Raw genomic sequence first — 27,840 nt, forward strand, 5'->3', positions numbered from 1 at the left:
TTACGAGTGTAATTTATTTTTTGTTAAACATATTTGCTAAAACTTCAGTGTAAGGCAGTGCTACTCTGCTTTACAAAAATACCCAGCAGGCCAGCAGTGCTTCCCCAACGAGAGTATTCACATGGTTGCAGTTTTTATCTTTTACTGTACAGAAGATTTGGGTTTTATACGAGTGCATAGTGTTGTGCATAGTATTGTGCATAGTGTTTATAAGTGGGGGGTTTTTATTCAATGCCCTAATTAGCTACTAACGCCCTCGTTCCTCGCGTGAAAGTACATTTTTACACTTTGTCAAGAAATTCACCCTCACCTCCCTCTCACCTTCACCTGTGTTTGCCCAGCCCCCCTCGCCATAACTCCGATCACACTCATCGGACTTTTTAACGCTAATATTAACGACATATAAACATTATGAACGCTAATTCTTAATAAATGCTAATTTTAAAAATATTAACGACAAATAAAAATTATATGAATAAACTAAATATTAACGACGAATATTAATAATACACTTACTAAAAATATTAACAGTATACTTAATTATATTATTGTATATTAATAATATACTTAATAAAAAATAATTTAAAAAATTATATTCTAAAATAATTTTACAAATAATTCCTAAAATCGATAACACTCATTTATGCAATAATTTACACATTATTTTTAATTAACCTTAATTCTTAATCTCTGACTCACGTAAAAAAAAAAAAAGTTAAAAAAATAAAAATTTAAACAAACCCGCGCACAAGGTCTGCTTGGTTCACATGGTAGTCGCGTACGGTTATTGCGTGGCTACCATGTCAGCCAAGCAAATTATTTTGACTTATTTCAAACAAAATAAGTTCAGAAAGTTCAGATAATATAAGTTCAGAAAAAATAAGTTTTTCTAGACAATTTTATACACATAAGTTTATTCCGGACAAAATAAGTTTTTATAGATAAAATTAGTTCGGATAAGTTCAGTTAAGTTCAGAAAAAATAAGTCGAATATAACAGAGCCTAATTAGATTGTATGTCCGTTTCATGTCAAGTTATGTAAGTGGTATACCGGACTACCGGAGAGAGCCACCAAGTTTCACCTTCTACGAGGAATATAGCAAGGTGGTACCCGGGCTTGCTGCTCTATTGGAATTGTTCAACAACTGTTCTGCCACTTTAGTACTCCCACTAAGGTCACAAATATGGTGTGGGAAAAAAATTGAAAATCCTCATGACATGGCCGCATGGGGATCTTTGCTTTCGGGTGGAAAAATTCGGCCAATAGTGGTGCACTGGTGCTCCACGTGGCTTGGCATCGGCATCTTGTAGCGGTTGTTGTTTAATGGAAAATTTTTACACAATACTCCCTCCGTCCCTTAATACTCGCACTGGTTTGACCGGTGCGGAGTTTAAGACACTTGAATTGACTTATTAATTTAGTGGGTGTTAGTTGATAGTAGGGTATTTTTTTTAATATAGTTAGTGGAAATTGTGTAAGGGGTGGGGAGTGGTGATTGGGGGGTGTGAATTTTTAAATGATTGTTTGTAGGGAGTAGGAGTGTAGGTGGGTTAATAGGTAAGTGTGAAAAATAGTATAATATTGGTAAAGATTTCCATTTATAGAACTGGTGCAAGTATTAAGGGACGACCCGAATAGAAAAGCGGTGCGAGTATTAAGGGACGGAGGGAGTATTTTTTATTTATATACTTCCTCCATTCTTTTTTAAATGACACAATTGTACTTTTGGCACTATTCATATAATATACTTTGACCATCAATTGTGATTTATACGTAACAAAAAATATAGTCATGTGGGGTCTTGTTATAATCGTCTCATCCTATAGTTTTATAATATTAAACTTTTATAATTTTTAACCATTGATAATAAAAAGTATTAATGGTTGAAATATTGCATTGGCAAACGTGACAAAAAAATTGTGTCATTTAATAAAAATGGAGGAAGTACTTCGTATAAAAATACTTTCTCCAATTTTTTTTAATTATTATTATTTCATCATTTGATATTTTACATTTGTCAATGAAAAACTTTAGTCATGGAGATGTATCTTATTGTGTTTTAGCTAAAATTATAAAAATTTGACATTTTGAACAATTATACTGAGACGAATCTAACAAAATCTAACATGACTATATAATTTATTAAGTATAAATATAAATAAAAACTAACAAAATAGATTGTGTGAATAGTGTAAAAAAGGGTGCAATAATGAAAAATCGGAGAAAGTATAAATCAATGGTCACAAATCTTCGAGATTTATAAGTAGACATCTAATTTGATATAATGACACACAAAAAATCTTATTTCTCTATTTTTAATTTATGTTATTATTATTATTTTTGTTATTATTTGTATTATATTATTAATAATAACATAAATATTATTTTTGTTATTATTTCTGTTAATATTATTATTATTATTATTATTCTCGCTATTATTATTACTACTATGTCCAAGTGAGCACCAATTTGTCCAGAACCTGTGCAGAATTGATATGTCCAGATATGTCCAAATCAGCACCGATCTATCTACATCATGTAGATCGGCATTGATCTTTCTAGATCATGTTCAGATATGCCCCGATCTGTCCAGATTATGTGGATATCTGAACCGATCTGCCCAGATCATGTGCAAATTTGAAACGATCTACCCAGATCATGTGCAAATCTGCACCGATCTGGCCAGATCATGTGCAAATCTGCACCGATCTGGCCAGATCATGTGCAAATCGCACTGATCCATTTAAATAGACATTAATCTGTCCAAATCATGTCTAGATCAGAACCTGTATGTCTAGATCATGTCGTGATTAAAACCAATATGTTTAGATCATGTCTTGATCGTAATCGTTCTGTTCAAATCATGTCTAAAGGTGAATCGATATGTCCAGGTGAGAACTGATATGTCTATATATGTTTAGTTCATGTCCAGATCATAACTGATATATACCGATCATGTCCACATCTACCGACTTGTCAAGATCATGCCCATATCAGAGCTGATGTTTCCATATAATACCCAGATCATGTCTACAGTCTACAACAAAACCGACAGGTGCAGGTCGTATTCAGATTAGAATCAATATGTCCAGATCAGAATCGATATGTCTAGATCAAAACTAATATGTACATATCAGAATCGACCTATCCAGATCAGAAATGGTCTTTCATATGAGAACTGAGTTGTCCAGATCAGAACCACGTTGTCCAATCAGAACTGATATGTCTGGATCATGTCCAGGTCATAGATAATATGTCCAAACCAGAACCATGTGTTTGGATCACGTAGAGATCATAACTGATATGCCTAGATCATAACTGACATGCCCAGATCATAACCAATTTGCTCAGATCATAACCGATCTGCTAAGATAAGAACTAATTTGCTAAGATCAGAATCGATTTGCTCAGAATATCTAGATCGAAATTTAATAGGATTGCAATATTTGAAGTTAATATTAATATAATATTTTATATTAATATTAATAAAATAATTCATGTTAATACAATAGGTAATTTTTTTTTATTTTTTTCCATTTTATTCATTAATATTAATATAATATTTCATGTTAATGTATTTATTACTCGTATTTAGATGAAGAAATCAAGTTTTATATAAATAAAAAGTAGTTAACTCATGAGCATAGTCAAATCAATGATGTGTAAGGATTACATGTTCTTGGTCCTATTTATCCGAACATCACATATAATTTAGATTCCAAACTTTTAGTAGAACCCCCGACCGAGTTGATATTTCAATTCAAATACAATTTAGATTCCAAACTTTAGTAGAACCCCCAAACGAGTTGATATTTCAATTCTTTTTTTTACACATAAACGGAGAAATATATTACTAGTTAATTAGCGTTGAAGCTTTACAAAAGATAGTCGGGCAAAACACCAAAAACTTGTAGCCCGACAAAAAACAAAGTATTAGCCCCTACAACCTCCCTATTACAAACCCAAAAGAAGAAAACCCAAAAGATACAAACCCAAAAGATCTCCCCCCCCCCCTTGACCAAATCAGACCAACCCATAACTAACATCCAACCCAGGAGAGGAGGATACACTAACCAACTACTCCCCTGTATTGGAACTCTCCCTAGATGGTCCTCCTGCATCCTTCACCACATTAACAACCTTGGTTGTGACCTTCGTAGGGATTGTACCAAACAAAATCTCCTGAGCTACCATCGATGATGTTCCTTCAACAGGTGGTGGTCCTCCGGGTCTATGACAGATGCAGAAGCTTCTTGTGCCTTGGAAGACTCCCTCATCTCCCTTAATTCTTTTCTTTCTTGCTGCAAATCACCTTGATACATAAGATCAGTAAATGGGGGTGGGTTCAGAAACATTTTATGCCCCACGGCCATTGTAATTGCATATTGGGCCATAGAGTGAGCCAACTTGTTGTACATCCGTGGTAAAAGATTGATCTTGAACAAAGCAAACCTTGTCATTAAGCATACAACATCTCTTAAGACTGGAGCCAACTCGTGATGGTATTGATCATCCATAGATCCAAGAAGCTTCACCATGATTTCTGCATCCGTTTCTACCTCTAGCTCTTTAATATCATAGTCCACTGCCATTTGAAGTCCTTCTTTGAGTGCATACAATTCTGCAGCTAAAGGTGTCACTGCATTGTACTTGCTTACAATTCCTATGTACCAGCTTCCCGTTTCGCTTCTAAATACCCCCCCCTCCAGCAACTTCCATCAATGTTCAATTTAAGAACCCCATGTGCAGGTGGTCTCCAAGCTAGACTTCTCTGCAAGAAGTTACCTGCCCCTTTTCCCTACAATGCTAAATTAGTATCCATGTAATCTACATAAAAAGTATTAAACATTGAGAAGGGTTTGATCAGATATTTCAATTCAAATGCACACTTTCTTCTTAATACCAATTAATTCTTTGCCTAATGGTTAGTGTGCAATTGCTCTCAGATTTGAATCCCCGCACCTCCATTATTAATCTGTATTGCTTCGTGGCTCATTCGCACCAAAAAAACACCTTTCATGTTAATAGTAGAATATTTGTATAACCTTGTGGCTCATTCGCACCATATTTATATTCGAATCCCCACACATCTATTTATATTCGAATCCCCACACATCTATTTATATTCGACTTTTACAATAATATGAACACTAACTTTGACCACCTTTTTTTTTTTTACTGTGTAATTAATTGTTGAGGTATATTTTCAAAATATACATTGCATTTTGTAATACGTACTCCGAGTGTTCAATACCATTATATCTTCAAAGTTTAAGTTAGTGTTCATAAATATTAAAATAATTACACATGTAAAAAAGAACATTGTGAAAATAGGCCTAAAAAAAAGGATGGTCCAATCACTACAAGTCAATCGCGCTGAGTTGGGTTGGGTTGTAGAGCGCTCCTAAGCATCAACTATAATAGGATGGTCCCCAAACAGCACGATTTGACTGTAGCTGTTCCACCATTTTAATGCCCCCACATGGGTCACAGGCCCTCGTGAATGAGCCCGGCAAATATTTTGCATTTTTACTAAATATAATAACATGGCGAGACTTCTATATTTTTTCTATGTGGGAAGATCTTTACAAATATTCTGCTATTAACATGAAAAGTAAACATTAATAATTGATGATCTAATTGTTTTGAGTTATTGTGTCTTCAATTAGAAGGGTAATTAAATGTATGATTCCATCTCTATTATATAAAGGAACAGCTGAGGTTACTTTCGTAATCACACTTTTCGTGTCCCTAATTAAAAAGACTAATGTACCCCCTATTCTAAACTACCCTAACCCTTTCTGAACCACCGTTTTCTCTCTCCTTCCTCCCTCCCGTTGTCTCTCTCGGATCTTCTTCCTCTACGGATCTTCTTCAATCTTCTTCCTCAAATCCTCTTCGATCTTCTTCATCATCTCCTTCGATCTTCTTGATTATATGCTTTTTGGTGACAAACAAATCTACCGGAGGTTAAAGAGACGGCGCCGTTTCGATGTCCGCTTTGACAAATCCCGTTTCGATGTCCGCCTTGACAAATCCGTTCTCACAACTTTGCTTGCCCTCGATTTTGTTTAAATCCCCCGACAAAATCAAGACAGTAACTCTAATTTCCCAGATTTGTTCAAAAGTTTGAAAACATCATTCATCAACAATGGCCGTGAAACCAACGAAGGCTGAGAAGACGATCGCATATGACCAGAAGCTATGCCCACTCTTGGACGAGTACAGCCAAGTGTTGATCGTCTGCCGACAATGTGGGTTCGAATCAGCTCCAGGGGATCGGGAGTGGTCTAAGAGGTGACTCCGTTGTTTTGATGGGGAAGAATACTATGATGAAGAGGTCTATTCGTCTTCATCCGGAGAAAACTGGTAACGATAACTTGCGCAAGCTCGAGCAATTGTTGGTGGTATATTTTTTTGAACCTTTTTTTTTTTGGAATTGATGGAATTTGACTGGGTTCTGTTTGGAATTGATTTAATTTAACTGGATTTTGTTTGGATTTTTATAGGGAAATGTTGGGTTGATCTTTACCAAGGGTGATTTGAAGGAAGTTAGGGAGGAGATTGCCAAATACAAGGTATGAATTTTTTGAAAAGTTGATTATTGTTGAGCTGGTTTGTTTGGGAATTTTTGTTGTTAGATTTAGTTAGTATGTATTTTGGTTGAATCAAGTTTATTATATGCTTTTTGGTGTATGTTATTTGATGGGAATGGAAGTTATTAAAATGTATAGTTTTTTTGCGGTATGTTGTGTGAAAAGAGGAATAAAAAGACAATGTTGTAAAAGGGATTTGATCCAAGGTCTTGGGTAGTGATAGTCAATAGAAATGAGGATCAATTTGGTTTTGATATGAGGTCTTGGGGAATTGATTGATTAGGTTACAGTTCTTAGAGTTGGAGATTTGATTGATTAGGTTACAGTTCTTAGTCAATTTTTTTATCAATTGACTAGGGTTTCCGATAAATCTAAAATTTTTTCCTAGGGATTTTGGGATTTTTCTTAGCCATTTTTTTTATCAATTGATTAGATGATTTACCTTGATTAGATGATTTTTCTTCAAAATGGAGATGTTTCTGGAATTTGATTTTTGCTTTTAATTTTGCTCTTGGTTTTTTTTTCCAAAATTTGAGATTGTTTCTTGAATTTGATCTGGAATTTTTTATCTGATTCCCCATCTCTGATGATATAAGGGTCTGGAGAATTTTTGATCTGGAATTTTTGATCTGGAATTTTTGAGATTCGTACTTTTTTGGTACACCTCACACATGTTTAATTTGAACACATGTAAGCCCATATACATCAAGCGAAACCTATAGCTCTCTGTCTCACAAACATGGAAAAATAAATCAAATTGTATATAGGACCTCTATGTTTCTAACTGCTAATTAACAATATACGAAGTATCTTCGATCAGTAGAACTGTATGTAACATTGGGAGAGCATAGTTTCTTGCTTCCTCCTTTCCGCTGTGTTATATAGTTTGATCTGCAATGTGTGGGTTTTGATGATTTGCGATAAATTGCAGTTCATAAGAAGATATGATTCCATTGGATATAAATGATGATAATGTTAATTATCATGATGATGAGCAGTCTGTTTTTAATTACGAGGTTTGTTTCTTACATTTCTGTGTATGGTCAATTAAACTAATAGCTTTTTATATATTTTCTGCAGCATGATGAAGTCATTTGAGATTGATCAACTGAAACATGCACTTGAAGTCGCATAAACTGGTTTTTAAACAGGTCTATCTTTCTTTCTCTACTCCAATTGTTAGAGTTTCTTATTAATTAATGTAGATATTGATTTTTAGGGGTTAATTGTGATGGGTAAGAATAAGTAAGATGTATACTTGAGGATTCTTTAGTCAAGGTATATAACCAGTCATTTTCACCAAATAGTCAATATATGACCGTTGTTTATTGCTTAATTGTACGCCTGTAACACCCCGACAATTCTCTCTTTTCTAAAAGAACATTTTAATATAAAACGTAGAGAATTATCAAGGCATTATCGCCCGTGTGAAAACGTAACGGCTTATTCAGAATTTTGCAGCGGAAAACATAAAACTAACTGTAGGTTTATAAATAATCATTTTCAGAATAAATCCCAAAAACCAATCAACGAAAAACAAAGTTAATGTTACTAATTCAATAAGTTTTAGAGTCCACTTAAACAAACCAAATCCAACTTAGAAAATCAAATGAACAACAAGCTCTCTAATCCCGATCCCAATGATGCATCATCTTCAAACCTGTAGATGGGCAACGCTTATTGATCCTTAGAGACTGCTCACCAAAGATGGGTCATCACAGGATCAATAAGGCATAGCCATGATCAACACACACAAACAAAGCACGTAATCAGCAAAGCTGAGTACTACATACTAAAGCAATAATAATCCTAACATGATACTATTAAACATAATTAAGGGCAGACAAAGCATGATAATCTGACGACCATACTTAACTAGACTAGGCTAGACTGGACTAGACTTTTATAACAATAATATTATTTTAATTGAAATAGGCAATGGACCGAGTTTTCTAGCTAGACGAGGTACGGGCGCGACTCCGTAACCTCAGTGACCTGCGATATCGAGGAACGTTTGACTGAAAATAGGACGCGGTGATCAATCCGGTCCGAATGAAAGGCCATGGGCTACCACCATGAACCCCAACTCCTGTTTGTCCGTCACTTTAGACGTGCACAGTCTAAAGCTATTGCTACTCAGTTTCACTTTACATGATTTACAAATTGACACCCTGTTATGACTCAACAATCACATAAGGCATGCAACTCACATTTATTTATAACTGTTTTTATCTTGGAATTGAGTAAGTGATCACAGAGGCATCAAACAAGACTCATTCCAATTAACTCCAATCTTTTCTCTAATACTGATCAACCCCTGTATATGGGTATAAGGTTTCAACTTACTAAATGAGGTCCTCCGCCCTCATAAAGTAGTGAAAAGCTAAAAGGGAACAACAATTAACTGATCTGAATTATATACTAAATAATCTAGTGTTCCCAATCAAACATGTTTGCATCAATCTTCCATACTAACATGTTACAATTCTCATAATGCAATATAAGTTCAATATGTCCGTCCAACAATATTAAACATGCAATTTCAACCTAACCGAGTTCGTCAATAATATCAACATAACTAAGTTCAACAACAATCTCAACACAACCAAGTTCACCAACAAGTTCAACATGGTTTCAACAATTAGCACACATTCCAAGCACACAGGTATGTACGTACCTTGTGTAAACAAACTGCAAGACCACTTTAATAATTCAAAAGTCGCCTACGGAGAATTCTCCACCTAACAACAACCAATATAGACTCATATCAATTCATATTGAATTTTCAGCAACATTAGGGAGCTTCAAACCCTTCATAAACATAATTAGAACATTTTCCAATATCGAAACTTGAATATTTGATTTCTAGCATCATAATTATTATATTAATTATTGAAATTCGTTGAAAACTCTTCAAAGCATCATACTTTAAATTTCCAGCAATATAACTACTTTCAAACTACTCCGAAACATAATTAACATGTTTGAAATCATAAAAACAATAAATTTAATAATTCCTAAACATCCTACCATGATTTAAATCATTAAAAACCTTAAAATTCATTCTTTAAATAATTAAAAATTAATAGTTCAATGCATTTATATAATCTGAAATTAATAATCTAATTATGCAAACATATAATTCTTGAAATTCATAATCAAATCATAAAACTTATAATTTAAATTCAAGAAACATAATTAAATCATTAAAACGTAATTAAAACATTAATTAATTTAAGGGTTAAGAATTAACCAAAAGAAAGAATGAAGAGTGGTTGGACGGCGGTCGGAGATGGCGCGGCAGCGGCGGTGGCGGCTGTCGATGGTGGCAGCGAGGGTTGCTCGGGTCGTTGGTGGTGGTGCCGTGAGCAAGGAGCAAGCCAAAGGGAGGACTGTTTGCGTGTGGAAGGATTGCGAAGTTGGTGCTGGTTGGTCGGCGACGACACAGGACGGTGGCTGTCGCGGTCAGTTTCGCAGGTGGGTGGTGGTTGCTGCACAAAACCACGAGCATTAAGGAGGAGAGGAACGAAAGAAAAACCAATCACGAAAAGGAAAACGTGAGAGGAGAAGGAGAACGGAGGAGAACGAAAGAGATAAGAGAGGAGGGAGGTTTACCGGACGAAGGAGGAGACGCCGACGGCGAGGGTGGTGCAGGCGGTGTGCGGTGGCTGGTGGCTGGCGGCTGCAAGGTTTGAGGGTTTGAGGGTTCACGTGAAGGGTGAAGGATGAAGGAGAGAGATTTTTCTTTTGTTGTTTCTTTGGTTTCACGTGAGATGAGATTATGGGGGTTTAGGTTTATCACAATGGGCTTTACCAAAGTGGGCTAGAATTAGGAACTTAGTTTTAGGATTTCATTCCAAAATCGATTAGGAACGTTCTCTAAATTCAATCGGTTTCGTAATTCGATTTATTTTCAACATGAAATTCTAAAATTATTTTAATTTCATAAATCGTTGAAATATTTAAAACGTATAAAAATAAATATTCGTTAATTACATTTTATTTCTAAAATTCGTAAATTCTATTTAAATATAATTAACTATACGTTAAAATGTATTAATAAGATTTATAAAATTACGGGGGATTACAATCTACCCCTCTTAAAAGAAGTTTCGTCCCGAAACTTGACACGAAAATTCACATATCTTTCCAAACTTTTGAACTTATTCTTATTGTAGAAGTACTTGTGGCATTTATGTACACTCTTTTGCCAACTTAAAGTTTCTTGAATTACTCATGAACACCTTTTTCTTACGCGGAGAATCTATTTACTTGCATCGACATGTATAATTTGCTAAAATAAGCATAAAAATGCATAAAAACACCATAAAATTAGGTAAAAAGCGCGAATTTATATCGCATTCTACCCCTCTTAAAGAAAACGAGTTACGCCCTCGTAACTCATCTCAGGGAATAACTTTGGGTATTTCTTCCTCAACGAATTATGTCCTCAATACAATATTCTCACTAAACTCATTCCAACAAGTAAGACTTCTACAATTCTTTCCATACAGTGCCTCAACATGTGACATCGTAATGCTTGCATGGTAACTATTGATGCACGAAAATTCAATCGAACCTAGGTGGCCTTCCCAATTACCCTTAAAGTCAATAACACCGGTTTTCAACATAAATTCCGTTAGTAATCTCAATCTGTCTATCGGTTGCAGGGTGGAAAGAAATATTCATTTTCAATGTTGTCCCAAAGATTCAACTGGACCTTATTGCCAAAATTTCAGACTTTTGTTCTCGGTAAGGATCTTACATGTTGCTCTATAAAGGTAATGTCTCCAAATATTCGTAGATAACACCATAACATCTAACTCTAGGTCATGGGTTTGATAGTTAGCCTTATAAGGTTTCAATTGACGCGACAATTACTAAATCTAGAAAGCTTCCTCCATTTCTCACTTCACTTGAATTTCGATTCCTTTTTCAACAAGTTGGTCATTGGTTTTGCTTACTTCGAAAACTCTTTCACAACTTCCTATAATAGTCGTCTAGGCTTAGAGAACTTCAAATATCGGACACGTTCTTTGGAGTAGGTCACTCACTCACATCTTGAATCTTAGCAGGATCTACAGAGACTCTTTCTGGTCAACTTTTCCTTTTTACCAAACCTCCTTATGTCATAACTCTTGGTCTTAACTCTTAGCACTTCCACCAATTCATACATTCCCATCTTTTTAAGACAACAAATGATTTCTAACGATCCTGGACCACTCGAATCTTCTCTTAATTTTATTCCCTTAAGTAACGTAGTTTTCAATCAATTTAGTCTTCACTTTTCCGTCGATGTTACTTATACACACATGACTTCAAGATCCGTATACTTAATTCATATAAAATAAATTCTTTCTAAGCGTCTCCAATATAATTCCCAAGTGTTTGTCATGCTCTTTCTCATTCCTTGAATAAATCAGGATATCATCAATATAATAACGAACTTAATTCGGAATTCGTGGAAAATCTTATTCATCACATCCATAATTATGGCAGGTGCATTGTTTAACCCAAAAGACATTATTCTAAACCCATAATGACAATAACGAGTCCTAATGAGGTCTTAGGCCCTTATCAGCTATCCTTAATTGGTGATACTTCGAACACAAATCAATCTTCGAGAACACACTCGCCCAATTCAATTGATCCAATATTTCATCTCTCCTATGCAAAGGATACATGTTCTTGATGGTGATTAATTTCCTAAAATCAATGCATAATTCGATACTCTTATCTTTCTCCTTAACAAACAACGCAGGAGCTTCCCGCGGTGATGCACTAGGCCTAATATACCCCTTAACGAAACAACTCTTGCAATTGTGTCTTAATTTGCTCATTTCGAGAGGTGTCATTCTATATGGTGCTTTAGTTATAGGTGTCGTTCCAGGAACTAAGTTTATAGTGGACTCAAAGGCTCCAACAGGTAACATACTTGCAATTTCACTCGGAAACACATCAATGAATTCACTCACAATGGCAACATCTTCGATTTTGACTCCAAGTTCTTTATTCACCTCTAACACACTACAGAAAAATAGTTCACGCTCCCTATTCATCAATTTCCTCACTCGCATTACAGAAATAACCAAAGGTTCTTGGACTACCCAAAACATCTATACGAGGTCAATCTTCCAATATGGTTCCTTACATTTACTTTCTGAATTTCACAGTACGTCTATCTTAGCCTTGTACAAACTTAGTCAATTTCATCCTAAGGTTTATGAATTCTTGTGCCTTTTGCTTTCTCATAAAAGGAGTTTCCTTAAGGCAGTAACCAATTGAATCCTAATTGAATCTCTCAGCAGCGCTAAGCCTAACTTTATTCTCTCTCCACCATAAATCAGCTTCATCTTTCAAATACATGACAACTTGACCCACTCTCATATTCTCAGGACAGTTCACAGGCCCAAATAATTTCTCAAACTCTCTAACCTAGTTCTCTAAAAAGTAAGATCAGTTAGCCCCTTAAAGTATGGTGACTTAGCTTTGGCTAGTCTCTCAAACATGCCCCCGGCAGGATCGGGATGGTCAGTTCCCTCTTGGATCAGCTTTTCCGCCAAGAGGCGAATAACAACAACTAAGTCATTATTGTTGGTCATTCTATAACACGGCCTGAAATTAATATACTCTATCTTAGGTTCTAAACCTCACTTACATGTCATTCTATATCAAGCAATATTTGATTTGACCATAGAGATCGCCTCAATAAACAATATTCACATAAAATCATTTACGAAGGTGCAACAATCATTGCAAAATAATTCTCCTCTATCATTTGCGAACGACATTCACATAAAGGACATCCGATCGAGGGAAACAAATCAAATTCAATCATCACAAATAATAATAATAAAAGAAATTATTCCTCTTCGCGTGCCCAAACTAAATCATTGACCACTTGGATAATTAAATATTTAACTTTAATTCCTCAAAAGGAACTTGTATTTCCTAAAGAAAATTTTATTCCTCAAAACAATATTAATAACAATTTCTAAACCATAATAACGTACTTGTCCTCAAAATAAAATAAAGGTTCTATGACATAAATATAAACTACCGCTGGGCGAATTATGGAATTCTCAAATTGGAAAGAATACTTTAACTTTTATTGCTAATTCTATAAAGGTTTATTACATCCTTGAAAAGAATAAAGAATAACTCGATCTCATATTACTTTAACTTTAAACTGTTATAGCTTTGCTACTTATTCTTTAAAACATAAAGGAACTAACTAACTATTACAACTTCAAACGTTTAAGGCATCTTGCCTATCTGCTCTTTCCTTGGAAACTTGTGGAGTGAAATCTAGATTTTAGTATTCGTTGAACTCTTCCTCCGGATCCGAATCTTCTTTCACACCTTACCAGGGATCTCAATGGTAGGCTCATAGGTCTTTGGGTTAGGATTTTCTGCCTCAACCTCTACATTCTCATCCTCAACGGCTACATCATTTTCCTCTAGATCATTATTTACACCAACTCCTATAGGTTCCTCTATAACGGCATCCCAAGCATGATTCCCTATGTCTTTACCCTTATTAATCCACTTTCTGCTACCTCAATAGTGGTGGTCATAATCTCCGAGTCGTATCTCGAACTACTATCCTAGTCCCATACTTAGCCGAATTTGGTGTTCCATAATGAGAATGCATGTCTTTAAACATATCTTTGAGTTCTAGGTATGACATTTGGTTAGGTAAGCAATTAATGATAGTGGCTGCTATGATATCCTTTCTCATTAAGATAGGTTGCCCTTGAACTTTAGCATAATATTCACATCCAAACATGATTTTCTTCACGTAAATATCTGGGGTTTCTATATCAAGTTTCTCGAAGGATCCTATGTTGGTGTACTTGGAAAGAAACATTTTATTACTGAAATAAACAATTCAAGGTCTCACTAACGATTTTCCAGCCAAAACATAAACAAGGTTCAATGATCAATAAGTTTGGTGGAATCAAACAATTCTTTATGCACATGTAAATGTAACATTAAACAATTAGCACACGCACATACATAACAATCAATTTCTTATGCTTTCCTTGGCTAGCTACTAATGCACATATAATTCTATCTTATATGCCCTTCTTATACTACCCATCTCTCATAAACTAGAGCATTGGAATAATATAAGAAAATTATAATATAGAATAATAACATAAATAAAAATAGAAAATAAATAAAGTGAAATATGTTAAGAAAATGCGTAGCGAATAAATTCGAAAATAAAGTTATTAATTCGAAAAAAATTATATTTCCTAAATAACGAATTCTAAATCTTGAAACAACTAAAATTTTTTTTTTTTTTTTTTTTTGAACTTCTTTAAAAAAAAATGTACACATTTTTTGAATAATAAATAATAAGAAAAATAAAAATTTCGAAAGTATCACTTTAACTTGAATAAATAATTTGATTTCAAACTTAAATAAGAAATATTATGTTCTTTCAAACAAGATAAAAGGAAATCGGCCCCCCCAAAAAAGTACCAATTTTTGAACACTATAGCTCGATTTTTAAGAATTTTATTTTAAATAACTAGATAGTTAGGTGCCTAAAAATTTATTAAAGTAAAACCTTAGCTTCTAGATACCACTTTGTAACACCCCGACAATTCTCTCTTTTCTAAAAGAACATTTTAATATAAAACGTAGAGAATTATCAAGGCATTATCGCCCGTGTGAAAACGTAACGGCTTATTCAGAATTTTGCAGCGGAAAACATAAAACTAACTGTAGGTTTATAAATAATCATTTTCAGAATAAATCCCAAAAACCAATCAACGAAAAACAAAGTTAATGTTACTAATTCAATAAGTTTTAGAGTCCACTTAAACAAACCAAATCCAACTTAGAAAATCAAATGAACAACAAGCTCTCTAATCCCGATCCCAATGATGCATCATCTTCAAACCTGTAGATGGGCAACGCTTATTGATCCTTAGAGACTGCTCACCAAAGATGGGTCATCACAGGATCAATAAGGCATAGCCATGATCAACACACACAAACAAAGCACGTAATCAGCAAAGCTGAGTACTACATACTAAAGCAATAATAATCCTAACATGATACTATTAAACATAATTAAGGGCAGACAAAGCATGATAATCTGACGACCATACTTAACTAGACTAGGCTAGACTGGACTAGACTTTTATAACAATAATATTATTTTAATTGAAATAGGCAATGGACCGAGTTTTCTAGCTAGACGAGGTACGGGCGCGACTCCGTAACCTCAGTGACCTGCGATATCGAGGAACGTTTGACTGAAAATAGGACGCGGTGATCAATCCGGTCCGAATGAAAGGCCATGGGCTACCACCATGAACCCCAACTCCTGTTTGTCCGTCACTTTAGACGTGCACAGTCTAAAGCTATTGCTACTCAGTTTCACTTTACATGATTTACAAATTGACACCCTGTTATGACTCAACAATCACATAAGGCATGCAACTCACATTTATTTATAACTGTTTTTATCTTGGAATTGAGTAAGTGATCACAGAGGCATCAAACAAGACTCATTCCAATTAACTCCAATCTTTTCTCTAATACTGATCAACCCCTGTATATGGGTATAAGGTTTCAACTTACTAAATGAGGTCATCCGCCCTCATAAAGTAGTGAAAAGCTAAAAGGGAACAACAATTAACTGATCTGAATTATATACTAAATAATCTAGTGTTCCCAATCAAACATGTTTGCATCAATCTTCCATACTAACATGTTACAATTCTCATAATGCAATATAAGTTCATTATGTCCGTCCAACAGTATTAAACATGCAATTTCAACCTAACCGAGTTCGTCAATAATATCAACATAACTAAGTTCAACAACAATCTCAACACAACCAAGTTCACCAACAAGTTCAACATGGTTTCAACAATTAGCACACATTCCAAGCACACAGGTATGTACGTACCTTGTGTAAACAAACTGCAAGACCACTTTAATAATTCAAAAGTCGCCTACGGAGAATTCTCCACCTAACAACAACCAATATAGACTCATATCAATTCATATTGAATTTTCAGCAACATTAGGGAGCTTCAAACCCTTCATAAACATAATTAGAACATTTTCCAATATCGAAACTTGAATATTTGATTTCTAGCATCATAATTATTATATTAATTATTGAAATTCGTTGAAAACTCTTCAAAGCATCATACTTTAAATTTCCAGCAATATAACTACTTTCAAACTACTCCGAAACATAATTAACATGTTTGAAATCATAAAAACAATAAATTTAATAATTCCTAAACATCCTACCATGATTTAAATCATTAAAAACCTTAAAATTCATTCTTTAAATAATTAAAAATTAATAGTTCAATGCATTTATATAATCTGAAATTAATAATCTAATTATGCAAACATATAATTTTTGAAATTCATAATCAAATCATAAAACTTATAATTTAAATTCAAGAAACATAATTAAATCATTAAAACGTAATTAAAACATTAATTAATTTAAGGGTTAAGAATTAACCAAAAGAAAGAATGAAGAGTGGTTGGACGGCGGTCGGAGATGGCGCGGCAGCGGCGGTGGCGGCTGTCGATGGTGGCAGCGAGGGTTGCTCGGGTCGTTGGTGGTGGTGCCGTGAGCAAGGAGCAAGCCAAAGGGAGGACTGTTTGCGTGTGGAAGGATTGCGAAGTTGGTGCTGGTTGGTCGGCGACGACACAGGACGGTGGCTGTCGCGGTCAGTTTCGCAGGTGGGTGGTGGTTGCTGCACAAAACCACGAGCATTAAGGAGGAGAGGAACGAAAGGAAAACCAATCACGAAAAGGAAAACGTGAGAGGAGAAGGAGAACGGAGGAGAACGAAAGAGATAAGAGAGGAGGGAGGTTTACCGGACGAAGGAGGAGACGCCGACGGCGAGGGTGGTGCAGGCGGTGTGCGGTGGCTGGTGGCTGGCGGCTGCAAGGTTTGAGGGTTTGAGGGTTCACGTGAAGGGTGAAGGATGAAGGAGAGAGATTTTTCTTTTGTTGTTTCTTTGGTTTCACGTGAGATGAGATTATGGGGGTTTAGGTTTATCACAATGGGCTTTACCAAAGTGGGCTAGAATTAGGAACTTAGTTTTAGGATTTCATTCCAAAATCGATTAGGAACGTTCTCTAAATTCAATCGGTTTCGTAATTCGATTTATTTTCAACATGAAATTCTAAAATTATTTTAATTTCATAAATCGTTGAAATATTTAAAACGTATAAAAATAAATATTCGTTAATTACATTTTTATTTCTAAAATTCGTAAATTCTATTTAAATATAATTAACTATACGTTAAAATGTATTAATAAGATTTATAAAATTACGGGGGATTACAACGCCATTCTTGATTTCTGATGGTAAACTATGTGTTGTGGAATACTATTGAAGGTTATTGTTGGGTTCTATTTGGTCATGTTTGACGGTTGTTTCAGTTTGCTAAATATCAAAGATTAGTTATTTCCAATTTGGTGCTTTTCTTTATAATATTTTGATAAATTTGATGGCGCTGCAAACAGCTGCTCGGGTTGTGTTAGGCCCTTATGGTAGTGGTTGTCTATATGTCGTGAGTTGTGACTGTTGCTAATATTCTAATTTTGCAATGTGTGTGTATCTTGCTTAACTGAAGAATTTGATTCGTAGATTGGTAAGTTTGTCATTTTTTTGTGGGCAGAGTACGTATGACACTATGGCTATTGCCTTATTTGAGATTTCTGTTATAAATTCTTTCCATGTAGGTTATGGCAGCACATACTTGGGGAATTATTATTTGTCTGGATGAAACTAAAACCTTGGAGTATAGTCAGGTGTTTGTGCAAGTTTCAGGCGCAAGATTTTATTATTGCCTTATTGGAATTTTTTTTGGATGAACTTTGCAAGCGTTATTTCTTGCATATTTTCTTGCATAGTGTGATTAGTTGTAATAACTAAATTCTCTTTTTGAATTGAGTTTTCGTTACTAAATTCTCTCAAATTTGGTTCATGTTTTTGGCTTGCTTTGGTTCTTTTTTTTTGTCTTATGGCATGGTTGTTGTGGCTCTTGGTTGTTTCAAGTTCTAGCTTCTGGCCTTGCAGGTTTATTACAAGTTGTTTCTGGTGAAGTTTTGCCTTTCCTACACTGTTGTCCTGCTGTACTCTATGGCTTTGCTTCTGCTGCAATGTTGTTTTGGTTCAGCTGTGTGCTCCTGTTGTGTCTTTGGCCTCGCCTGCTGTTGCTGGGGTTCTACTGCTTTGTGGCCTTGCTTTTTTTTTTTTGGCCTGCTGGTGCTGTTTTGTTTTTCTTAGCCTTTATGTTGTTTTCTGGTTGTGTATGTCAGTAAGGGATGCGGGGTGTGCTCCCTTAACTGAGGTCTTTGCTTATTTGTTTTGGATTTTACGTTACTTTCTTTTGGTCATTAGTTGCAATAAAATAATTTAAAGTTATGATATTATCTCGCACGCATCGCGTGCAGATAAGACTAGTATCTTTATATCAGAGCGACTGAGAGACGCGAGGGAGGAAGAAAGAGGCAATAAAATACGGTGTACAATTTACTCTATGAATAAACAAATTCGTAGAACTAGTTTACTATCGTTTTGATAATTGTGCTCGACTCTAATTAGCATATGGTGCATATAAACGGGCACCGCACAATAGCAACCATTCAACGCCGAACTTAATTTCTCATATAGGGCCGCACACGAATCAGGTCGAGACGAGAATTTGTGCGTTCCAGGCTCTAGCTTGAACAAACCAAACAACTAAAAGTGAGCCCAAATATTAGCAAATTGGTCTTAAGGTTTACAACTCAAATAGATAATAGCTATCAACTATCAGTAAGTATAAAACTTTTATTTAAGCAAACATTTGTTTTCATATTGTTCCATTCAAATATATGCCAACTTTTTTCGAGCTAAATGAGCTACTTTAACTATCAGCACGATTGTTGTTTGATCAAGGTTCATTTACCAAACGAGCTTTGAAATTTAGCTGGACCTTGTTCATTTTCTCAGTGACCGAGCGTGTTTGCGGGTTGTTCTCGAACGTGTAGGCTCCATTAGCACCCGTAACTCTCGTAATCTCTCACTGTGTGGGTTTTAGTTGAAGCTTAGGAATATTATTTTACGTGAATTGTTATGCTTATTCACCCAACTTAGCTCATTGTCACGTGCTGACTATCATATTCACCCAACTGTAGTCATACAAGTCATTCACGTTTGGTTTTAATTAGGCAAAAAAAAAAAAAAATACCTTTTATAAAAGGATAAATTGTTTTTTACCACCTAAAAAAATCAAAAAATTGTTTTTTACCACCTAAAAAACTAAAACTTGTATTTTACTACCTAAAATAATTTTAAAAATTGTTTTTTACCACCTGAAAAATGAAAAAATAGATAAAAATGTTATGTAGGGGGTCACAATAACGGTAATACTTCTAATATGTTCTATTCTTCCACAATTTCATGTATTTAACTCTATTTTCTTCCCCCGCTTCCTTATTTTCAATTAATTTACATAATTTTTCACCACCATTAATTTATAAAATTGACAAAATTTAATGAAAGTAAATAGCGAAGGGTGAAAGAGTTAAAGAAAATCACACAAGGAATGTATAAAATTGGAGGAAACTTGAATTAGGTAGTCATACATAAAGGTTTCATCTATTTTTTCGTTTTTTAGGTGGTAAAAAACAAGTTTTAATTATTTTGTAGGTGGTAAAATACAAGTTTTAATTTTTTAGGTGGTAAAAAACAATTTTTCGATTTTTGTAGGCGGTAAAAAACAATTTGTCCTTTATAAAATAATTTTTTTTTTTTTTTGTTTTGCCTAAAAAAAATGATGGTCCAATCTAACTACACAAGTCATACGCGTTGCGTTTTGAGTTCTAGGCGGACTTCCCCAAGTTAGAGGAGCCACCTCCCTATCCAATAGGCCGCCCCCAAACAGCATGATGATTGCAACTGTTCCAACAGTTTATTGCCCCCACATAGGTCACAGGCCCACGTAACTATGCCCGGCAAAAATCAATCCTTCATAACCGTATATAACTCTAGCAAAATCTCTACATTTTCTTAATGTGGGAAGTCTTTACAAACCTAACATTCTTAAATAAGTGGTAAAAGTTAAACTATTAATAAAGTGATGATCCAATTGTTTTAAGTTACATTTCATTAAGTGATGATCCAATTGTTTTCAGTTATTGTGTCTTCCATGAGAAGGGTATTAAATATATGATGTGATATCTTTATATCAGTGCGATAGATAGAGACGCAGGGGAAGAAGAAAAGGGTAATTAAATACGGTATACATTTTACTCTATGAATATACAAATTCAGTTTAATTATCTATCTAGTGAAATAAAAAAAACGGTGTACGTATGATTCTGATTCTAAGCTTAAACTGCTACAAAATTCTTGTGAGCATTGCAAAATTATCAAACTAACCATAAAGGAATCAGGCCGAGACAAGTATTGTGCGTTAATTCTAACTTGAACAGACCAAATAACTAAAAGTGAGCCCAAATATTAGCAAATTGGCGTTAAGGTCTACAACTCAAATTGATAGACATCAACTATAAGTCTAAAACTTATATTTGATCAAACATTTGTTTTCATATTATTCCATTCAAATATATGCCAAACTTTTTTTCGAGTTAAATGAGCTCGTTTAACAACCAACACGACTGTGTTTGATCAAGGTTCATTTTACTAATTTCGAGAATAGTAAAATGTGCTATTCATTCAACCAACAAAAATACACTCCCATTAACAACAATAACCTGTGCACTGATTTATACAAACTATACAAGCAACTATTGGGACCAACAAATATACAAACTATACAAGCAACCATTGGGACCAACAAATAAAAAATATACTGGAGTAAGATTAGAAGGATAGAATCAAAATAAAAAGTGGTGGTTCATTTTAGAAGTTCGTAGTCAGCCGAGTGAGTGCTGTAGGGGGGTTTGTTGGTCTTGCGGGAGAGATACCGCGCATGTTGCGGTCGGCACTCCCCGTAACCCTACCCCCTTTTGGTCTCAGCATCAGTGATGATGTAACTTTGAGGTTGTTATATTCCAACACTTTAATGCTCCCACTTGGGTCACAAGCCCACGCTACTAGGCTCAGCGGTGGTTTTAGCTTTGTAAACCTACATTAAGGCGTAAATAATAAATCAAAGGAATAATATGGGAGAATTTATTTTTAAAAGGAAATATGGGAACTTTATTTAATACTCCGTACTAGGCAGTATTTTTTATGTACGACTTTGCTTTTGTTTTGTTCATTTAGCTTTTACTCTCTATCACACACAAAAACAAAAAAGTCGCTTTTTTGACATAAGCTTAACATACATAATTAAAAGAGTTCAAAGATTAAAACACATAAACTACTAGGCCACTAAAGACCCTACATGAACCATCTACCAAACCGAGCATTATTTGCTCTGGCTTACACAGCTTTACAAGGAACAATAAAAGCAAAAGCTTCCGTTTGGGATACATATATAATATATTTCCTGTATTTCCTTTTATGTTTGGGATGAAACTTGGGTCAAAACAATTGAAATGATCCACTGATAACTTCCTCTGCAGCTTGAAAGACAAGGCAAAACATGGAAGAAAGTAACATCACAATTCACAAGGAAACGAAACTTCAAGTCAAAGGGAAGAAGCACATACTTGGTAGTATGTTTATTAACCCCCATAACATGAGGAGTGCTCAAATCTGAAATTTTGAGTGCAATGAGCCAAAAACTCATTGCAAACTTAAACTAAGACTTAACAATTAACACCTCTGATCAACCAAATCAGAAACAACACAAAATCCCGTGATAACCAACCCTTCCTCCCACATACTCCTACACTTATTCTCATTGTAACTATCTATAATGTTTTTTTTTCCAAGAGCAAGTTAACAATTTAACTTGGTAGCCTTGTCCTTGCTCAAAATCTATACTAATATATTAAAACACGTTTTGGAAAACGTCTATGTGTCACGTAGTACTCTTCCCTTTGCGCCACATCATTCATTCACCAAGTGGCAAGTGGTATGTCATGTCATGGATAACCAAAAATCAATACAATGACGTTCGAACTCTAGACCTCATGTCTGAATGATAATTCTCATTACCATCTTAACCAACCACCAATTGTGATTTATTTCTTCACATTAATTTATAAATAAATGTTAACATGAAGTCTAAACCAACTAAATTTTTATTTGATTTTTTATTTTCAATGGAATATTTTGAAAAAAAATAAAAATATATAATTAGTACAACTATGAAGACACATGATGTCATGAATCTCATAAGCATCAACTATAGAAATACCTTGCATAGCTGCTTATATCTAATTTGGTGTTATTAATTTGAAGCACTATACAATTGTAAGATGATCTAATTGAAAAATTACTTGGCATGATAAATGACGTAGTGTATTTGTGTAGTTGACAAACTTAATTGATGTTTTTCACTTTAAGGTATACATGCATTTCGTCAAATATTGAGCTCAAAAAAATCTAAAATTTTAACTATTCAATATAGCGTTCGGGGCATCGCCCGAGCCACACACTAATTCAAATATTAAATTAAGTTGTTTGATGAATTCAGATGATCAATGTAACTAATTGTGCCACAGTTGAACGTTAAACTTAGAAAGTACGTGTCCTTTTTTTTAAAATATAATTTCGACCACAACTAGTAGTATATCGACCAATGAAGACATTGTATGTAAATTGTAAAACAATAAAACCGTAAATTGTAAGGATTTTGCATAATTGCATTCTTTCCAACTAGTGACTACCCATACCGCCATACGGGCCTCTTGCCCCTAAGCAAAACGCGTCGTTATTTTTCAAACAAACCGGCCATAGACGACTCAACATAAATCGATGTAAAATAAATCAAGTAGAAAAAGTTACATCCTCGACACGTACATCCTTAAATTTCAAACAAATACTCTCTCCGTTTCTAAATAAGTGTCACATTTTCATTTTTGGCGTTTCTTTATAAGTGTCACATTTCTATTTTTGAATATGTACTTTTTCCAGTGTCGCAAGAAATCCTACTTTTTTGAAAAAAATCAGAAATTATAATATTCTCCTAAGGCAAATTTTTTTTCTCAATTTCATAAATATTGCAACATTTTTAGTTTTGTCACTATTCATACACCAACTTTAACCATATACTTTACTAATTTATTAAAACCAATTGTTATCAAGTGAAATATATACCGTATAATTGATTTCAATTAAAAGAATCTACTACAGACTTGTTGTTAGTCGGACTTTGGATTTCGGACTTACCGCACTACTTAGAGCACTCCCAGCAGTGAGTAAAGGAGAAAACTTAATTGACCCAGTGGGTCAATTACCCACCTGACTTGGCAGACAAATGTGACATGTGTGATACTTGAGTGAAGGTGATGTGGCCCGCATTTGTTCAAATATTACTCTGTAATTGAGTAATTCAATGCGGGTAATTATTTCTATGACTTTTCCAATATTGTTTCAACTTCCAAGTAAGTTACGGATAATTGCAGGGACAATTCATCATCTCTTCCACCAAAATAGCTTCAAAATCTCAATCTTTATCAATGGTGTTTCTTCATCATACCACCCTCTACGGCGTTATAGCTGGTGGCGTCCACCATAAACCGGCTAATAAGGATATTGGATTATTGGGGACATCAACATGCCGGAATTCGTGACTAATGTCATTGTTAGCAATAGTTTTTTCTTGTAGTACCAAAAAATAACAGCGTCGCCACAAGTTGTCGATTCAATTCAATTTTCCAGATTTCTACAATTTTGTCAATTTGATTCAGTTGAAAAAACAAACAACGTACAAAGCAGAAAGAACAATTTTACACTGTGTTTTCATATTTTGGGGATTAGTGTGAGATGAAGCAATGGGAAGGAAGAAGAAGAGACAAGTTGACAACTGATGTGGCCTAAAAGAATGCCACCTAACTGCACTATCAAAATCCAGAAGAAAGAGCCCAAAAGCTTGCCTACGGGCATTTTCCAAAACTGCACAGAGCCCAGGCCCAAACGATAAAGAGGTCCACATTGGGCCTAAACAAGCCTACAGAACCAATGCAGGACACGTGTCCCAATCTTGCGTAAACACTCAATCATGCGGGACCAGTTCCCGAGTAACCCTAGCACTATAAATAGTGCAGATCCCTAGGTAAAAGGGCAATCAATTCTGGCTCAGCAACAGAAAACCTATCTTTGCTCTGCCTTCTCTCTACAAATTACTTATCTCTCTAGCTTATACTTACTTAAGCATCGGAGGGAATATTCCTACGGGAATATTCTTGTTTTGCAGGTTGCCAGAAGTTCGTGCCAGGTCATACTTGATACCTCCGAGGAGCACGTGCCACGTCAGCACCGTAAAAGTTCCCACAACATTTGGCGCCGTCTTTGGGGAGGTACAGTGTCATGGCCGAACTACACCCTGACAGAGAGCATGCTAGTGAAGAAGAGAGACGGCACATTGAAGAAACGAATCGAATTGCAAATGCAGGGACAAAGAGCATAATGCTTATTTGGCTTTCCTCAGTCATAAAGCAAAATTGTCTTGGCTTAAAGATGGAGATGAGAATACTTCTCTTTTTCATCAGAGTATCAAGACTAGAAAAGTTCAGAACCAAGTGTATAGCATTTATGATATGCAAGGAGAATGGAAAGATACAGCTGATGGGGTGTCCAAAGCTTTTTTGGATTATTATAAAATGCTCCTAGGTAGTACTTCTGATAACAGAACACCAGTTAACAAGGAGGTGGTGCAGCAGGGGCCAGTCTGTTTGGATCATCATAAAGCTATACTCAATGCTCCTTATACAGCAGATGAAGTTAAGAAGGATCTTTTCTCTATTCCAGGTATAAAAGCTCCTGGTCCAGATGGTTTTGGCTCTTATTTTTACAAAGATGCTTGGCATATTGTTGGGGATGAAGTCATTGCAGCCATTCTTGATATGTTACAGCAAGGAAGAATCTTGAAGGAGGTGAACCACACTGTGATTACTCTTATCCCCAAGACTAAATGTCCAAAGGATGTGAGTGAGTTCAGGCCAATTTCTTGCTGCAACACCATTTATAAGTGCATAACAAAAGTTTTGTGTGGGAGATTAAGACAAGTTCTTCCTGATCTCATCATGGAAAATCAAGGAGGTTTTGTTCATGGGAGATACATAGTTCATAATATTATGGTTGTGCAAGATTTAGTCAGGCATTATGGGAGGAAAGGGGTTAAGCCTAGCTGCCTTATGAAGATTGATCTTCAAAAAGCCTATGATACTGTTGTTTGGCAGTTCTTACAGGAGATGCTGGTTCTTTTGGACTTCCCAAAGCAGTTTGTTGATATGGTTATGCAATGTGTTACTACTCCCATGTTTTCTTTGATGCTGAATGGTTCTATGCATGGTTTTTTAAATCCAAGAGAGGTTTGAGGCAAGGAGACCCTATCTCTCCTCTGTTATTTGTCATTTGCATGGAATATTTGTCTAGAATTCTGAATAGAGTGAGCTCTATGCATCAGTTCCAGTTTCATCCAAGGTGTAAGGGGATTGGTCTTACTCACTTATGTTTTGCTGATGATCTGATTATCTGTAGCAAAGGAGATTATCAGTCTATTTACTTGTTGCTTCAAGCTTTCAAGTTGTTTTCTAATACTTCTGGCTTAAAGGCAAATTAACAAAAGTCTTCTATCTACTGTCATGGCATGCATGAATCTGAAATTCAGAGGGTAGTAGATGTTTCTGGTTTTTCTAGAAGTATGTTGCCATTCAAATATTTGGGGGTCCCTATATGTTCTAAGAAGATCTCTGTGGCTCAGTGTGCTCATTTGGTGGATAAGATGATCACTAGGATAAAAATTTGGAGTTCTAGGAATTTATCCTATACAGCAAGAATGCAGCTTGTTAATTCAGTTTTACTGAGTTTGCACATGTATTGGGCACAAATTTATGTGCTTCCAAAAGGTGTTCTTCAAGATATAGTGAAGATCTGCAGAGCCTTCCTATGGAGTGGCCATGCTTTCAGTCATAAACCAAGCAACATAGCTTGGGATAAAGTCTGTAGTGACAAGCACACTGGGGGGTTGGGGTTTAGAGATGTTCAGAAGTGGAATATTGCCTTTATGGGGAAATATGTTTGCGCTTTAGTCAAGAAGCAGGATAATGTGTGGATTAGGTGGATTAATTCAGTCTACTTAAAGGATGGGGATTGGTGGGAGTATCAGCCTGGTTCTACTGCTAGCTGGTACTGGAAGCAAGTGTGCAATACAAAGGAGCAGCTCAAACAGTTCTTTACTTGTGCAGATTTTGAGAACATGCCTCATTATTCAGTGAAACAAGTGTATGAGAAACTCCTAGGGGACAAGCCAAGGGTGCATTGGGACAAAATGGTTTGGAATAGGCTGAATATTCCAAAACATAGATTCATTTGCTGGTTGGCTGTTCAATCAAAGCTCCAGACTACAGACAAACTAGCAAAGATAGGCATTAGTCAATCTGCTAGTTGCTTGATTTGTGGCTTGGATGATGAGACTCATCAGCATCTCTTTTTTCAGTGCCAGTATAGTAAGCAAATTATTATAGCAGTACATCAGTGGATAGGTTTCTCTATTCATGGCAATTTGTTTCAGTTAGTCAGGAAAGCTGGACAAAGTAAAGCTTCAAAGTTCGGGAAGCAGGTGTATTTTGCAGCTGTTGGTGCTGCTGTCTATCTGATCTGGAGGTGTAGAAACACAAGTTTTTGGGATAACTCCATTCCCACTGTCAGTCAGAGTATGAAGGATTTGAACCAAATGGTCAAGAGCAGAATTCAGGTTGTTCTGCCAAAGCATGTAAGCAAGAGAGATAGTGAATGGTTCACAAATTTGTAATAGCCTTTAGGCATTCTGGTTGTGTTTTAGAGCTTGTATAGCTTTGTGTTTGCTGATTTCAAGGGCATAGAGTCCAACCTAGTTGGTTTGTATGTCTTGGAATTGGCTTAAGGTGTAATTGTTTGATCCAATTAATATATTTCTCTCTTGCTTAGCAAAAAAAAAAAAAAAATGCAGGGAACACACCAGGACGAATGCAAGCTGAGGTGGTGGTGGAAGAAGAACCAATAACCGAGGCGTCTCCGCCAGGCGGCCATCTAAGCCCTAGAGTCCGAGACGTCGTGTTGGACGAGAATCTAGATTTGCCAGTATCAGTGGGCTCCCTACGCGAGATTTTAACAGGATTCCAACAGCAAATGAAT

The 27,840-nt window shown here is 35.4% G+C and overlaps 1 protein-coding gene and 3 long non-coding RNA genes across 4 annotated transcripts; 2 read left to right on the forward strand and 2 right to left on the reverse strand.

Annotated features, from left to right (window-relative positions):
• The first annotated feature begins 6,119 nt into the window (after positions 1–6,119).
• On the forward strand, positions 6,120–18,520 carry LOC110775876 (uncharacterized). The gene is made up of 4 exons (XR_008924811.1): positions 6,120–6,408; positions 6,511–6,579; positions 7,678–7,748; positions 18,342–18,520. It is a non-coding gene; the product is annotated as an uncharacterized lncRNA (long non-coding RNA).
• Positions 8,221–10,453, reverse strand: LOC130464410 (uncharacterized). Its single transcript, XR_008924810.1, has 4 exons — positions 10,213–10,453; positions 9,851–10,088; positions 9,275–9,338; positions 8,221–8,291 (listed from the first exon to the last, which is right to left on the reverse strand). It is a non-coding gene; the product is annotated as an uncharacterized lncRNA (long non-coding RNA).
• LOC130464409 (uncharacterized) lies at positions 15,475–17,731 on the reverse strand. Its single transcript, XR_008924809.1, has 4 exons — positions 17,467–17,731; positions 17,105–17,342; positions 16,529–16,592; positions 15,475–15,545 (listed from the first exon to the last, which is right to left on the reverse strand). It is a non-coding gene; the product is annotated as an uncharacterized lncRNA (long non-coding RNA).
• Positions 18,521–25,262: 6,742 nt separating the features above from the next.
• LOC110788799 (uncharacterized) lies at positions 25,263–27,478 on the forward strand. Its single transcript, XM_021993437.2, has 3 exons — positions 25,263–26,036; positions 26,132–26,278; positions 26,336–27,478. The coding sequence occupies exons 1-3, from the start codon at positions 25,263–25,265 to the stop codon at positions 27,476–27,478; spliced, it is 2,064 nt and encodes a 687-aa protein (XP_021849129.2).
• The last annotated feature ends 362 nt before the right edge of the window (positions 27,479–27,840 follow it).

Source organism: Spinacia oleracea, chromosome 6 (assembly GCF_020520425.1).
Source record: "Spinacia oleracea cultivar Varoflay chromosome 6, BTI_SOV_V1, whole genome shotgun sequence".
Taxonomy (NCBI): Eukaryota; Viridiplantae; Streptophyta; class Magnoliopsida; order Caryophyllales; family Amaranthaceae; genus Spinacia; species Spinacia oleracea.